We start from the raw sequence: 14,662 nt of genomic DNA on the forward strand, positions 1-14,662 counted from the left end.
AAGTAATTTACAACACGGCTGCCTTTCGCACCATCCTCCCCATACCACACAGATGTAATCGGCTTTAATGTGAGAAAGACTTTACATTTCACCTCAGGCTAAATAACAGACAATGCAATGAAGTAACAATTTAACACCCATTGTCTCCTTAAGTTTTGGGCCTCCACTGTAATACCCAATGTATAAATGAATGTGCAAACTAAACGGCACTTAAAGATGACTGTGTTGTACCTAATGCCATTATGCATAACATAACACCACACCCGTAGCTACACTGCACACACACCACACTCACACAGCGAAACACACAAAGGTAAGGGTCAGACGCAGTGCTAGGTTGGGAGAAAGACGGGATGACATATTCTGACCCTGTACCATAGACTCCCTGTACACACCCTGACCAAAAACAGCCCTGCTTCTCTCCTCTAACCCTGACGTAAAGAAATGCTTGCTCTCAGTGCAGCTCCACTCAAACAGCTCACAGTGCTGAATGGATAAAAGCATAATAACTAAGATAAATCTTCAAAGTCTTTCTGCGGCATGTGGAATTCTCTCCTAACCGCCTAAAATCTTCACCACGAGTAAAACAGCATGATATGAGAGAGGGATGAAACAAAGATGGCTTCAGATAAATCTAGAACTGTGACACCATTGCAAGAAAGGAGGCTACTTCACAGATATTAAACCCAGCTGTTCCACTGGTGGGAAGACACACTTTGGCAGAAAGCATTGAAGAAAAACTACTGAAGTATCTACAGACTTCACTCGTCAAGTCAAACATTCCCACCTCCTTTAAGTGGGGAATAATGTGCACCACCAAACCAAAAGTGCTTCTTGAAAAAAGTGCTTTTTAAAATAAATACAACAATCTATGCAAATAGTTTCAGGCATAATGCAATTAAATTCAACTCCTGCCCTGAGAAAGAGAGAGACGAGGAGAAAGATAAAGCATGACTGTCTGGCACACTCAAAGAAAAAAAGTGTATTACAACTTGGGTTCTGTTTGTGTCGTATTTGGCCATGATGTTTATCTGTTATTATATACATTGCACTCAACAAATGTGAACAACATGATCAAACTGACTTTAAACAAGCCTACAGTAAAGTCAGCTTACCTGAACAACTTTATTTTGAGGCAAACACGCATGTTTGCTCATGTTGGTATGGCCATTATTTTCATATTGATTAATCTGACAAATATTTCATTGTTTACATTCACATTTGTTCAGCTATGGTTGATAACGATCCCTCATTACATAGGAAAAGTTATACACACACATTATGTGATAAATGGTGAAGCAGTGGTTATGGCATTATTTTAAATATAACCACTGTTCTTTGTTCTCATCACGATTGCTCAACTGATGAATGAAAAGAAGCCCAAGTTCTAATAAACTGGAAATATCCTTGAAGTCAATAATACATACTGTACAGCAGAGTACCGACACACATTCACACACACACACTCCCAAGCCTCCATGTAGGAAGCATTTATCAGAGGAACAGGAACTGATGCTGGGGTATCAACCGAAACACAGACATCATTATTGCCTCATTTCAACAGTACAACATATTATACATACGTTGCAACCTGCAAATCAATCGCCTTCCCATACATTGGATTTATTCCAAAAATAGATATAATGTTTATATATACTGTTTACATTTATATTACGTTAACATATTACCAAGAATAGCCACAACCTAATACAGGTTCAAATGTCACAATATTACATTTAAACAGCTCTGAGGGTGATATGAATTGGTATGTGCACGTCATTGAGTTTCTTTTTTTGCACGTGTGTAAGCATGTTAACATCTGGTAATACATGTGTGTATGGCACTGTGTGTGTGTGTTACAGAGGTGGGCTATCTTTGTATCTGCATACCTCTCCTTTGACCTGAGAATGCACTCTGTACCACAACTGTAACACACACATCTACACACATGAATACAAAAGCACACACACCTCTAATCTATACGAGTCCGTCAGAGGTTCGGGGAGGAAGTGACATGTGAGGCGCCCAAATCTGATGCTCCAAATGAACAAAGAGAGAGCATTTATATTACACTTGATCAAAGCACATGTTACTTTGGATTGAGAAATGATTTAGATAGCAGTTGTGAAAAAATGTCATCACTCACACATCTGCACTAATGAAATATCTGCCTGGCATTTATGTTATAATGCTGAAGAAAGAAAACGAAAGCTAGCTTTGTAAGCATCTTGGCTTTTGTAATCTTGGCTGATTATTTGTATACAGTTTTCCTTACTAAAGTGTAAACAGTCAAATGTTCTAATAGAACACATCTCTGAACTGTGATTTGGTGTCCAGAGAGCAGACATGCTAAAACATTCTGAAATGTGATGCTGAATTTAATATAGGTGACATTTCAGACGACAGCCTCTCAACACTACTAAAGGAAAGAGTCTCTCTCCCCATACTTCAAGGGGAAATCAAATGTTGTTAATTATTCCAGAATTTGTCTTTCCAGGTCATGTAAGATGAGATGTTCATAAAAATGCATTCCATTTTGAAGCGGTTCAGCTAAAATGATATCATGAAGGTACAGGATAGATCGATGTTCTTTTTGAGGGAATATGTGTTATATGAGCATACACACTGTAAGGGCTGTTTGACCTCCACACTGAGCGTCTCCCACTCTCCAGACACAAAAAGGGCCATTGGAAGGCTGCTAACAGGAAGCAAAGGTGGCATTGCTGAGTGTTGAATGGACAGTTATGAAGCATGTGTGTGTGTGTGTGTGTGTGGTGTGCGTGTGTGTGTGTGTGTGTGTGTGTGTGTGTGTGTTTGATGCATCGTTAGGCCGGTCCATTAGCAGAGGGCTGCGTCTCTCTGTAAAGTCAATAAACACACAAAGTTATGATGAGTATGATATAAAGAAGGAAGGAAATGTATTTTTACACAATGTAGGTGAACAGAATTTAAATCGATTCAAGGCTAATTTGTGATTTCTTTTGGTATAATTCTATAACATGTGAGAAATGCAGATGTAGCCTGGTTGATTTATGATACCCAAGAAAAGGGAGACAAAAAAATGAGGATTTGGGGAATTTACAAACATTTGGTTTAAAACCTAAGTGCAGAAAATAAGTGACTATCATTTTAAAGAAAAGGAAATAAAGGCTCTCACTGAGAATAATCCGTAAGAAACAAGCCATTTTTTCTTAGCATCTATAGAATAGTTTGTATGTATACTCACACTTACTGTGTGACAGCAGCTGACGGGTTGATTGGACCGGCGGTAGTTGGCTTGGGACAGTCTCCTTGTTTCTCTCCTTTTCCACTTTCTTTCTCATCGCCTTTCCCCTTGTCTTTGATCGAGAGTCCCTCCAGTGGCACCTTATCTGCTTTGCTGCAAAAAACAAAACAAAAAGCTGTTAGTGATTAAAGGCATCGCTCAGGATTGTCAGTTGATCTCTCAACGTAGAGAACTAGCTGCAGATGCTACTTTTTTTCTCTCTGCAAAATCTCCCAACAGTTGTCCGCTTCCAGCTGTCCACACAGGCCGTAACCATGCCCAGTACAGCAACACGAGATCCACTCCTCTATTTCTCCCAACACGATGGCTGTGACCGACTAACATCAAAGGGAGTTAGTGCACACAGTTGCGGAGGTTTGTGCTGACTTGGTTAATCTGGAAATCCAATTGGGAGCTATTTCTTTGTAGCATGCTTGTGGGTTAGCTGTTTGTTAGTAATTTGCTTATGTATCGATTTGTTAGAATGCTGATATGCTGGATTGGTAGCAACTTTTGTTCAAAGCATGCTATCTGACATACTGTTAGTAGTTATAAAACTACAGTTAGTGGTTATACACTGCTCTCATCCTTTGAGGTAACAGCATTTGATATCTAAGATGGACACTGGACTGTTTCATGCCAAGGGTCACAGCTGAAGTTACAGATTAATTGTGAGAACATGGAATAAGCTTGGCACAGGGAATGAGGTCCTGTAGATATTCTACAAGCCTCTAGTTGTGGGTTAGTATATTCTTGTGATGGATTAGGCTTGTCCTGAATCAAGGCAAGGAATTGTTAAATCACATCCTGTTAAATGCAACTAGCAGACCAAAACAATTGGCTCATCTGTGCTCATGATGGCCTTTTAATCCTTCATACAACTTCAGGAACACATTCCGCACTCCAGAGCAAAAGGACCTCAAACATACCGTCTGACTGCTGGTCGGAATACTCTGGAGTCAAGAGGAGATGAGAAAGGAGGGAACAGACAGGAGGAGGGCAATATCAGAAGAACAACAGAAGGCGGAAGTAATAATGTGCAGAAAGAAGTTGGTAGAGAAAGGGAAAGACAAGGGGACACACTGCACAATTAAGGCCGGAGCAGCTACACATTATTTCTGTGTGAGCATGTCTACCTGCTGAAGACTGCCCTTTCATTTTTGGTGTCCACCGTGAGCCGAATTGTCTCCTTGCCAGCGCCCGTGGTGATGGTCTCTGTGGTGACGGTCTCGCTGGTTGCAGACGCTTTCTTGCCTTCTTCGTCTTCGCTGTCAGAGTTGCTGGAGGAAGAGCTGTCCGATGCCACTAGTGGAGCTTTCCTCGCCACACACACACTCCATACACATGCTGCAGAGAGAGAATGTGAAGAAATCCTCTGCTTTACTATGGATGTATGTACAGTAGGGGTCAACACATCACAATAAGTGAGAGGTAGCCATTAGAGCTGCTAAATCCACATAGGTTTTGGGCCATATGACTTTAAGATTCTGACAGATTACTTCATCTCAGCAGAGTTTACCAGTCTTGGTTTCTGATGCCAGACAGAATAAATGGGTTCTGAAATGTGACAATTTTTTACAAAAAATTATGTGTTTGCAGCAACTCACGGTTCTGGTTTGGTTTAGTGTTGCCTGATCCGCTGAGCTCAGAGTCCACAGGAGAGCTGCACCTGGGGCCTGTTTCAGAGCTGGGGACATAAGTCACAAACATGGGAAAACATGAACTTTCAGTACAGCTGAAAAAACAACAGACACTAAGCCATTGTATTTTAAAGTATTCGTCCCCCCTTATAATGTGTGTCTTTTTTGTCTTTGAATATTTGAAGTCAAAAACTATTATCCTGTCTTTTTTAATTATGCCTCAATGTGTAGTTATGTATTTACTGAAAGGGAGATGAAACAAATATTATTTATTAGCTTACATATTTTGACAATATTTTCATCAAAACAGGGCTTTGGGATGCAATATCTCAAATGAGTTCCTCATGAAGAGAACTCACCAACAGAAAGGCTGGAAGTCAGTGAACTTGGCCCATCCTTTCTCCTCTCCCTCGGTGCCAGCTGGTTTGGAGTCTGGAGTGTCCCAAGCAGAGAAGCCCACTCCCGCTGCTGGAGCCTTTGAGTTTACCTCCCCAAAGTCTGCTACCCAGCCGGTGTCTGAGGGGGGAGTTCAACACAGACTTTCAATGAGACACCCGAAAATGTATGGCAAAACAATGATGCATTACAACAGAATTCAACATTGCTCACTCTTTGTTGTCTCAGTTGCCAAGCTAGAGAAGGGATCCAGGTCATCTTTAGGGCCATCCTCCTCCTCCTCCTCCTCCTCCTCCTCAGAGTCTGAGCCAGCTGCTCTGTCAGAGGCCTCGGTACCAGACGCTGCCGTCCTCTCACAATCTTTACTGGCTGCTGGGCCCTGGGATGAGCGTGACCCACCAAACCTTAAATCAAACAAAAACACTTTTTTGATTGAGCGAACATTATTCACAACTTGTAGCATAATGCTGGAATACCATGCAGAGCAGTGATAGCATCTGGATTCACGGTGTCTCTACCGGTTACGGGACTTGGTTTGTGTTGCAAAGTTGATCCCTTTCTCCTCCCAAATGTCCTCTTCATCATCATCAAAGGGCTGAATTCTCTCCTTGGAGCAGGACTCAAACACAGCTGTATTAGCCTGCAAAAGATGGTGGTCATATCCAACATGTAAAGTTCCAATGATGGCTACGTATCATTAGGTAGTTTACTTAATGCATCTTTATGAATTACTAAAGAAATATTGGGGCCCAAAGGATTACAGAAATACAACTACTAAAATATATGTGAGAGTACATTTGTGTAAATAAATGTAATAAACTCACAGACTCCTGGCCTGCGTCAATATTGATATTGATTTCTGCAATCCGGTCAAACGTTGCTCTGCCGTAAAGAGTACACATTACTAAATTGACACACAATATCAAGAGTTCACTGTGAGACCTTGAGGCACTTTAAATCATTTACCCAATGCTGTCGTCATGATCGGTAAACTCCTCATCATTGAAGCCAAACTGATCCACAAAGTTAGCTGTCATCTGCTGGATCTGATAGTCTGAAAAAGCCTAAACACACAGTTTTATAGTAGCTTAGATTAACATCCCAGATAACTTTAATATCTGTATATTTGTGTATGTGCAGGTGTGAGGGCTACAAGCCTCACAAACGAACACACATCCTAAAGTGTCTTACAGCTCAGCTTGCTCCTGGCAAAAGGCTGAGCTGATGGATTCATCTTCTTATTATACACACATGCATTTCCAAACATTTGGTCTACCTATGTTGTAAATGTATTATCTTTTCGGTTTTAACACGGCATCTATTGCACGTCTGTCCGTCCTGGGAGAGGGATCCCTCCTCTGTTGCTCTCCCTGAGGTTTCTCCCATGTCCCCCTTTAAACTGTGGGTTTTCTCTGGAAGTTTTTCCTTGTACGATGTGAGGGTCTAAGGACAGAGGGTGTCGTATTGTCATACTGATATTCTGTACAACCTGTGAAGTCCACTGAGACAAATGTAACATTTGTGATATTGGGCTATATAAATAAACATTGATTGATTGATTGATTGAAAACATCTGCCTTTATAGATGTGTCAGCTAATTGGACTGCCATTCCTCTCAAACCCTGAGGGGTGTTTAAAGAGGACACTCCATTTAAGCCACCCCTTTTTAGAGCCTCTTGCCCCTGCACGCAACAATGGACTGGCCAGTAGTGCTATACGTTCCTGCAGTGTGGAGATGGGGGGGGGTATGTGAGTTGCTCTTGGGCAGAATTTTTGTGACGTTTTGTTTATGCATTAAATGCTAGATTGCGTATGTTTATATCTACACCTTTTTTGATTAAACCGAATTGATTTTATTACAAGATTGTACATATATTGGGTAAATAAAATCCTTATTTTTGCACCTCAACCTGCATTCCTGATTGTTGCGTACCCTGGTCCTTCACAGCGGGGTTATGTATGTATACCTGCTGTAGTGTCAGTTCTTTAGGGAAGGGGCTCTCCATATCATCCTCTGAAGAAGGCCGTGGGTTTCCAGTGCCAACCTGGACATGGGAAAAAAACAACCTAAATGTATAATTTTAAGTTTAAGTGTGTGTTGTTTCAAACAGCTATTAAATACTGCGGTGTGTGTCTTTACCAGGTCTATGGTGTTTTTCCTATTAGTTTCCGACAGGGTCTGGTCCACAAAGGTTTCCCAGCGCCCTCTGTAGTCCTCCGGCAGCTCTACATCCAAAAACACAAGAACAGCAGCATTTGAGTACAATAAGAGTGCCAGTTCATTAAATCCCTCCTTCCTTTTCCATGTGGAAGTGTATATATCCACACACACCTGTGATGAGGCTGCTAATCTGTGTGTGAACTGGGCCCTTCTCCAGATTGTGGACTACTGTGTTGGCAATCCTGGTCAGGTGTCCCATGTACCCTCTTCTCATACCACCTTCAGACCTGAACATAGAAATATAGCATTTAAGAAACTCCATAGCTGTAGTACCTGCTAGTGAAATCAATATCATGCCCTTTAGATTCTTACTGTATTTTATCGTTCTCTTCCCAAGCCTCCAGAATCCTCTGCACAAGGTGGCAGTGCTGAAACAACTTGTGAGAAACAAAGATAGAGTCAATTAATTGTTTTATTTCAGAAAGATGCTCGTAGTAACTTTAAGCCTCTTGCTTCAAACACAAGCAGAGACACCTACATGAGTCACCATTAGATTGTGTGCAGAGTTTTCAGGGGTGGCTGGAGGTTCAGAAGGTGTATCAGTCAAAGCCTGCTCCTGTGAAACATCCTGATGAGGTTGGAACTTTTCCTGGCCAGGCTGAAGTCTCATTTCATGGGCACAGGGCCGGAGGATGGCAGCAACACAAAGCTCCACTTGGAGGTGCAGGAAGTTGTTCCATGTATACTTGAAAAACAAGTCCTGACAAAGACAAAGATTTTGCAAATGCACATTTAACATTTATCACTTTCTCAACATTGTACTCGGCATGTTCGATCATCTCACCAGAAGCAGGTCCAATGTATTGAGTCGGCAGAGTTCCTGTGCTACGACCGCGTGGCTTGCAGAGCTGGTATACAGCAGAGAGGCCACCAGTCTAGCTACGTGCAGACGTGTGTTCCCTAATGGTTCCTCCAGCACACCCAGAGTGGTCAGCATGGGACTTCGCTGCAAGTGCACATTTTTAAGGCATGGATTTGGTTAATAACAATCTAATGGTTTAGCAGAGTTTTTTGAAAGAGGTCACAAATCTACAGCAAATATCATCTAAATGAAGAAAGGGCTCTGTGGCAAAAATGGGAATATCCTTGGTATTCATTGTATGTTCAAACAGGATGGCATATCTTATTCAGCATTATCTATATAAAAGATCATATTAAAGAGCTAGAAAAAATTATATCTATGGTTACATACCTTGGGTGGCTCCAGAAGTAGCTGGTGGAAGTGTTTCAGGTGTGGTTGGATGGCCAACAAAATACTACTGTTAACAGTGTAGCTTCTCTCAAACCCCTGAGCATCCATAACACCATCCACCCTGTCATGATAAAACAGACCAAACACATCAAAAACAGGAAATAGATAGATAAAAAGATAATTTATGAAATGGTTACTGAAGAGCGCTGTGACTAACTTCACCAAGCCTGGGTTTTCAAAATGAAAAAACAAATATCCTTAGAAATAGTGATATCTATAATTATTTAAAAAGTGCTTAAAAGTCTCACACTCACACAGGCCTCCTGATTTCCAGTAATGTTAGAAGAACTTGAATTCCATTCACGATACAGCCCTCAGTACTCTCTGCTGTGAACATATTCTGCAGCAACTGCTCCACACACACCTGCCTGTGGAAACACAATTAAGTATGTCATTACTTCCGCGTAAAGAGAGTGCGAGCATCTGTGTGTGTGTGTGTATGTATGTGTGTGTGTGTGTATATATATCTGTCTGACGTACGACTCCAGCACAGTCAGCAAAGGGTCAGGCTGTGAAATCTCTTGGAGCTGATTGGCTTGGTCTCTGCTCAGACGAATGATGTCGCACAAAGTTTGAGATGCATTGGACTGCCTCTGTGAGAACAAAAACACGAGAATACACGGATGGATATTAGGTCTTGTTAATTACTTAGGGGTCTGCACATACTAAGGATAGACATGTTTCAGCACTGGATTGAGTTACTTATTATATAAAAATACTGAAATGCCTATGTACCTCTTCATCTCTCTCTGGGTGAATGAGCTCTATGAGTCTCTGAGCTAGCTTCTCTTCATTCAGCCACTGTTGAGAAAAAGTGAACAAAATTAAAACAATATCAGTGTTTAACGTGTAAAGGTAAAGTATTATTCTGTCCTATTTGTCTCATACAATAAGTGTCTCGAATCGCAGAGGGGGTGGCTCTACACAGCTGATAAGTCTTAGGAGGACATCCATCATGGCTGATGTATCAATGTGCTTCAGGACCAAGGAAAGAAATCCCTCTTTCCGTCGCAGGAAACTAATCACCTGCAAAACACCATGTCACAAAAATTATACAGAACTTAAATATACTGATACCTCTATTTATATCCATGAATCTATGCGCTCATCTTTCGGTTACCATTTTTAAGAGAAAAATATTACAGCTATCTTGAGAATTATTCCCAAAATGAGAAGTCTCCATTATCTTACTGTTAACACCTCTCATATTCTGTTAACAAAATTACAACACAAAAACATAGCTCTCATCTTCTCTCAGTATGCCCTTTGATTTAGCTGTGTGAGTGTGTGTATGTGCGAGTGTGTGTTACCTGCTCAGTCTTCCTCGTGATGAGGTTCCCAATTGTCTTGCTGAAGAAAGATGCCAGGAGGGGGTTAAGTGGGGACGGCTGCTCCAGGAAGGCGTACAGAGTTTCCAGCAGAGGCTCCTCATTACCCAGCTTATCATTGATCACACCCACATCAGATGTCAATAGCTCACATGCTATATTTGGATACCTGTTATAAATGAAAGGACCATGTAAAAGGTGGGTTGAATTGAATACTATGCTGCATACAAATGGAACAAGTTTTTCACAACATTTTAAAAAGGTTGTATTTATGTATCTCATTTAGACTTGTAAAAGATGTTCTTAGTTATGTAAATGTATATAATGTATGTCTGTGAATTATCTGTGCGTCTGTCCATGCTCAAACTGTATTGGTACACAAAGTTCTCTCGCAGGTAAATATTTATTATTCAAAATGCATTGTCAATGGATGGCTTAGATAGTTGAATCAAGAACCTGAAGCCACTATAGTTCTCATCTTTACTACACAATGGCAGGTAAGAGATATGACTTAGTGCAGCCCCAGCAAAGCACATCCTTTCCAGGATACAGTACTACATCAGCACATTCTAGCACCTACTTGAAGCGCTTCATCTCCTCTACACCAGCAGGGGGCTCTGTAGTAATCATACGGACCAAATCCTGCATGCACTGGTCCTGGCACATGAACAGGAGAAGTCTAAAAATCCATAATGATGACAAAATAAGAAGTAGTTAACACAAGCAGGGATTACTGGAAACTGAAATGTAATATCATATTGTGCCAAAGTAAACAATAAACTGACCTCCTGTTCTGGGCCTTGCACTCCTGCAACACATCTTCCTCGTCCATGAGCTCACTGAGAGTGACATCCTCCTTGTCGAGTAATGCCTCCAGGTGAGAAGATGTGTGTAAGTCAAACTTCCAAAACATGGCTGACGTCACTGGCACATACACTTAGCTGTTGATCAAAAGAGGATGTGACAGGGTGATCAGTACGCAAAACACATCTTTTAAATGGTTGCTGGACAGTTACTTTTGTGATAAAATATGATTACGTGTATGCATGCTCTTACATTTGGACAAAGAGTAGTATCCCCAGACAGAGATTGCTAAACAGCTATTTGCCTCATTCACATTGCATGGCGTGGACTTCTATCAGCATCAGCAAATTCGCACAATGTAGACATAAACACAACCACTTCATTCAACCTGAAAATGAGAAAATAATGATCAACCATTTTACAGAAATACTTTGAGGATGACTTGCTCTGCCTTTCTTAAGAGTTAAGTCAGCACATGTGCAATGATGCACTCCTCACTGGAGAGAGCAGGAAGCAATGCATCTGCAATTGAATTACCACTGAACATCTGTGTATTAACAATATTGGGCTTGCTTTGATAATGTCCTCACACATACAGTTACATCATCAAACGATGACTGGCCTGAGGATAATAACAAAACAAACCCCTGCAAGAAGACACTTTTTATAGTTTTATAGATTTTAATAATTGAGAAAACAAATGTGTCAGCCAATACATTGGGAGAGGATTATTGAGGCATGCATTAGCTGACATTTATGTTACCACAGAGTGCAAACTTGAGATTGGTGTGATGATGATTACAGTGACACACAGGCAGAAATGATCTGTCACAGGCCAGGCATGGGGGGGGGGTCAGAACATTACACCCCCCTAACTAAAGCTGACCAGAGACACACCTTAATAAAATCATCAGGCCATTATCTATTGATTTAAACAGTTGATCACCATGATGCACATGATGATGCTTATCCAGCCTGTGCTTGTTTAAATTATAGTCTTATCTTATGTAGTCTACTGCAAAGTCAAAATTCACACACTTTTAGAACATTTGTAACATGCTCACAGTGTAAAATCAAGGTTGTTTATAATGCTCATTGACAAGGCACCATTCAAATTGATTGCATAACAATAACGATCTGTGAGTATGATGCCCTAGTATACACATCCCTTTAATAAACATGTTGAGGATCAACAAACAGGTGTTTATCGTTCCAGGAATTGAACCTTTTCCCAGAGCTAGACATTTAATTCCATACAACAACACAACCATTGTCAGCTTAAACGCAGGCCTTTCTAGCGTCCTATGATCAGCTGGGAAGGGGTACTGTTAGCTAGCAACAGATCTTAGTAACAACAAAGTAACAGCAGTTATATCACCCTGCATTGAGGTCACCTATCTTATCCAGACAGTTATCTTAACGCTGTATGAAACTAATCCCCTGTAACCAATCTCCATCCTTGCTTTTACAGCTGGTGCCTTTCACTTACCCTGCACACAGGTCGTAAACCAGCCCGCTAGCTGTTTCCTAACCGTGTTGCTAACGTTACCAAAGTATTTAAATAACGGTACCAATGTGAAAGGATGTCTCAATTAGCTCAAAAGCTAACATTGGTCAGGTGCTTAACACGGCTGCGTGGCTAGGTGGGATGATGTCCTCCTTATTTAAGACCTAGCGGTACTGTCCTTCCGACCACTTGACAGCAGGGCAGCTCGTACCGGGAATATATTATGTTACTAAGGTTTTGCTCCCAAAACACAAGCAACTTTTACCTTGTATCCATCATATTGTCCATCGTCATCTACAAGCTGAACGGAGACTCGGGCTGTCAGGTCATCCAGAGGCCCATAGCTGGCTGTTCATGACTGCGTTGTTAGCTTGAAGATGCTACCGGTTGCAATGTCATCAACACTGCCGTTACACGGAGCTTAGCCTCCCGAGCGGCGAAGCTGATCTGTGTGTTGACAATGTCCAAATTACACTTCAGCAGGCAGGCAACACAAATATCTGTCAGATTTGCAAATCAAAATGGCGGATACCTAAAACGTAATCAAAAGTTCAGCTGTCCATCAACTGTGTAAACATAAAGACCAACTCCGGGTTTATTTATTGCTCCCTGTAAGAGTGCTGCCAGGAAAAGGTGGTACTGCAGATTAATAACTCTCAAACAAAACATTAACATGAAAACATTCAAATATAATTAAGAAATAAAATACCTTTAATTTAAAGAAAATTCTATAACACATTTTTACTTTACAATAACTTTCTTCGGTCTTGATACTAGTCTCTAGCCTTGGACACCTGACAGTCTGTCAAGTGTTTATGGACTGTCCCAAAGCCCAGGGACCAATCTGAACCTTGAATATTTACAAATTATTTTCAATATGAACAAAATCAGCAAGTAATACACATTTGCGACCTATTCAAGGATTATAAACAGCCATGGAAAAAGGATATCTCAAAATAGTGTTCATCACCTGGTGTGTTGGGGACACCATGACTCTGTCGTCGTCGTCCTATGCTGCCCTTGAACAGGACTTTGCCCCAGTTTCAGGTTACAGGTCTTCCCATTCATTAGTTTACCATTATGTGCATCTGCAGCTGCACTGTGGAACTGTATCATCTGGTAATCACAGAATGTATACATCATATATTTGCTGAAGAGATAATCCCTGAGAGTCCAGGTACTTTAACTCTTTATAGGTCAGTGGAAGTAGGCTATCTTCATTTACTTATGTAAAAAAAGCAATCCCACAATGTTGAAATACTCCACCCCAAGTAAAAGGCAAAAATAATGTGAAAAAGAAATAGAGAGTAATGCAATTTAAATATCAACAGGAAACGTTTTCCTTGAGCAGAATGGCCCTGTGAGAGTTATAGGCTATTAATAAAATATGGGATCATAATAATGCATGTAATACATGCAAGTAGTAACCCACTTTAATATTGCTGTTGATTTAAGTGTATCACATTTGGACTGCTGTATGTACTTTGTGGTCGTTCAATTAAAAACAAATACATATTTTATAAACCGATGTATTTACACTTAATATGAAAAGTAACGCCTGATGATAGCTGGGAAATATTATTACACAAGTTTTGTTTTTTAAATAGGTAGTGTCTAATATTCCTCTCAGGTTGCTAATCTAATTGGTAAATATAAATGTCCAAGCTTCATGTAACAAGCAGAAAACAGGGGCTTCATGTTGTGATACAAAGTCTGGCTGACACCAGATATAATATTATAAGCATAATTAAACCACAATTCATTATGTTGGCGCCCCTATGGAATGGGCTTTTAAATTCACCTACTTTAGTTAAATGCTGAACTTCTTCAGATGAAAATTCCATGATTTGGGTATATACTTAAAAAGCCAAAAGTACTTATAGGGTTAGTGTATTTTAATTCATAATATGAAATTATAATAATGAAGGTTTTGGTTAAAGGTTTTATTGTTATATTGAACCTGTAAAGTAGCCTTACAATACTCAGGTTTACTGCCAAGTAGGTAACACATGCAAGGACATTTTTGTGTATTATGGTACATGAATACAGTAAGGGGAATTTTGTTATGAAAATAGCAAATATAGAACTAGGCTTCTACAAAAAAAAATCTTTAAACTAATATTTCGGAAAGCCACAACTAACCAGGAGCTAAAATCATGAAAATGCAATGGGGTAAAATACTTGATCTGAATTGTGGCGGAATATAATTCTACAGTAGCATGACATGAAATACTACAAACTACAAACTT

The 14,662-nt window shown here is 40.4% G+C and overlaps 1 protein-coding gene across 6 annotated transcripts; it reads right to left on the reverse strand.

The window, feature by feature from the left end:
* Positions 1-1,008: 1,008 nt before the first annotated feature.
* On the reverse strand, positions 1,009-13,009 carry ppp6r2b (protein phosphatase 6, regulatory subunit 2b). Of its 6 annotated transcripts, XM_010785051.1 has the most exons (27): positions 12,946-13,009; positions 12,679-12,860; positions 11,159-11,294; positions 10,888-11,043; positions 10,683-10,781; positions 10,085-10,271; positions 9,663-9,800; positions 9,510-9,575; positions 9,255-9,367; positions 9,029-9,142; positions 8,715-8,835; positions 8,307-8,468; positions 8,001-8,222; positions 7,835-7,899; positions 7,634-7,749; positions 7,442-7,527; positions 7,269-7,346; positions 6,268-6,365; positions 6,126-6,183; positions 5,820-5,941; positions 5,515-5,705; positions 5,265-5,421; positions 4,873-4,952; positions 4,402-4,612; positions 4,195-4,218; positions 3,233-3,379; positions 1,009-2,859 (listed from the first exon to the last, which is right to left on the reverse strand). In XM_010785051.1, exons 4-27 carry the CDS (start codon positions 11,013-11,015, stop codon positions 2,826-2,828), a joined length of 2,817 nt encoding a protein of 938 aa, XP_010783353.1. In that variant the 5' UTR covers positions 11,016-11,043; positions 11,159-11,294; positions 12,679-12,860; positions 12,946-13,009; the 3' UTR covers positions 1,009-2,825. The 6 variants fall into 6 exon arrangements, with proteins under 6 accessions (XP_010783353.1, XP_010783368.1, XP_010783345.1 ...); XM_010785066.1 differs by lacking the exon at positions 12,946-13,009 and having other exon boundaries at positions 8,010-8,222; positions 12,679-12,939; XM_010785043.1 differs by lacking the exon at positions 12,946-13,009 and having other exon boundaries at positions 12,679-12,939.
* Positions 13,010-14,662: the final 1,653 nt, after the last annotated feature.

Source organism: Notothenia coriiceps, unplaced genomic scaffold (genome assembly GCF_000735185.1).
Source record: "Notothenia coriiceps isolate Sejong01 unplaced genomic scaffold, NC01 NC01_scaffold00000791, whole genome shotgun sequence".
NCBI lineage: Eukaryota > Metazoa > Chordata > Actinopteri > Perciformes > Nototheniidae > Notothenia > Notothenia coriiceps.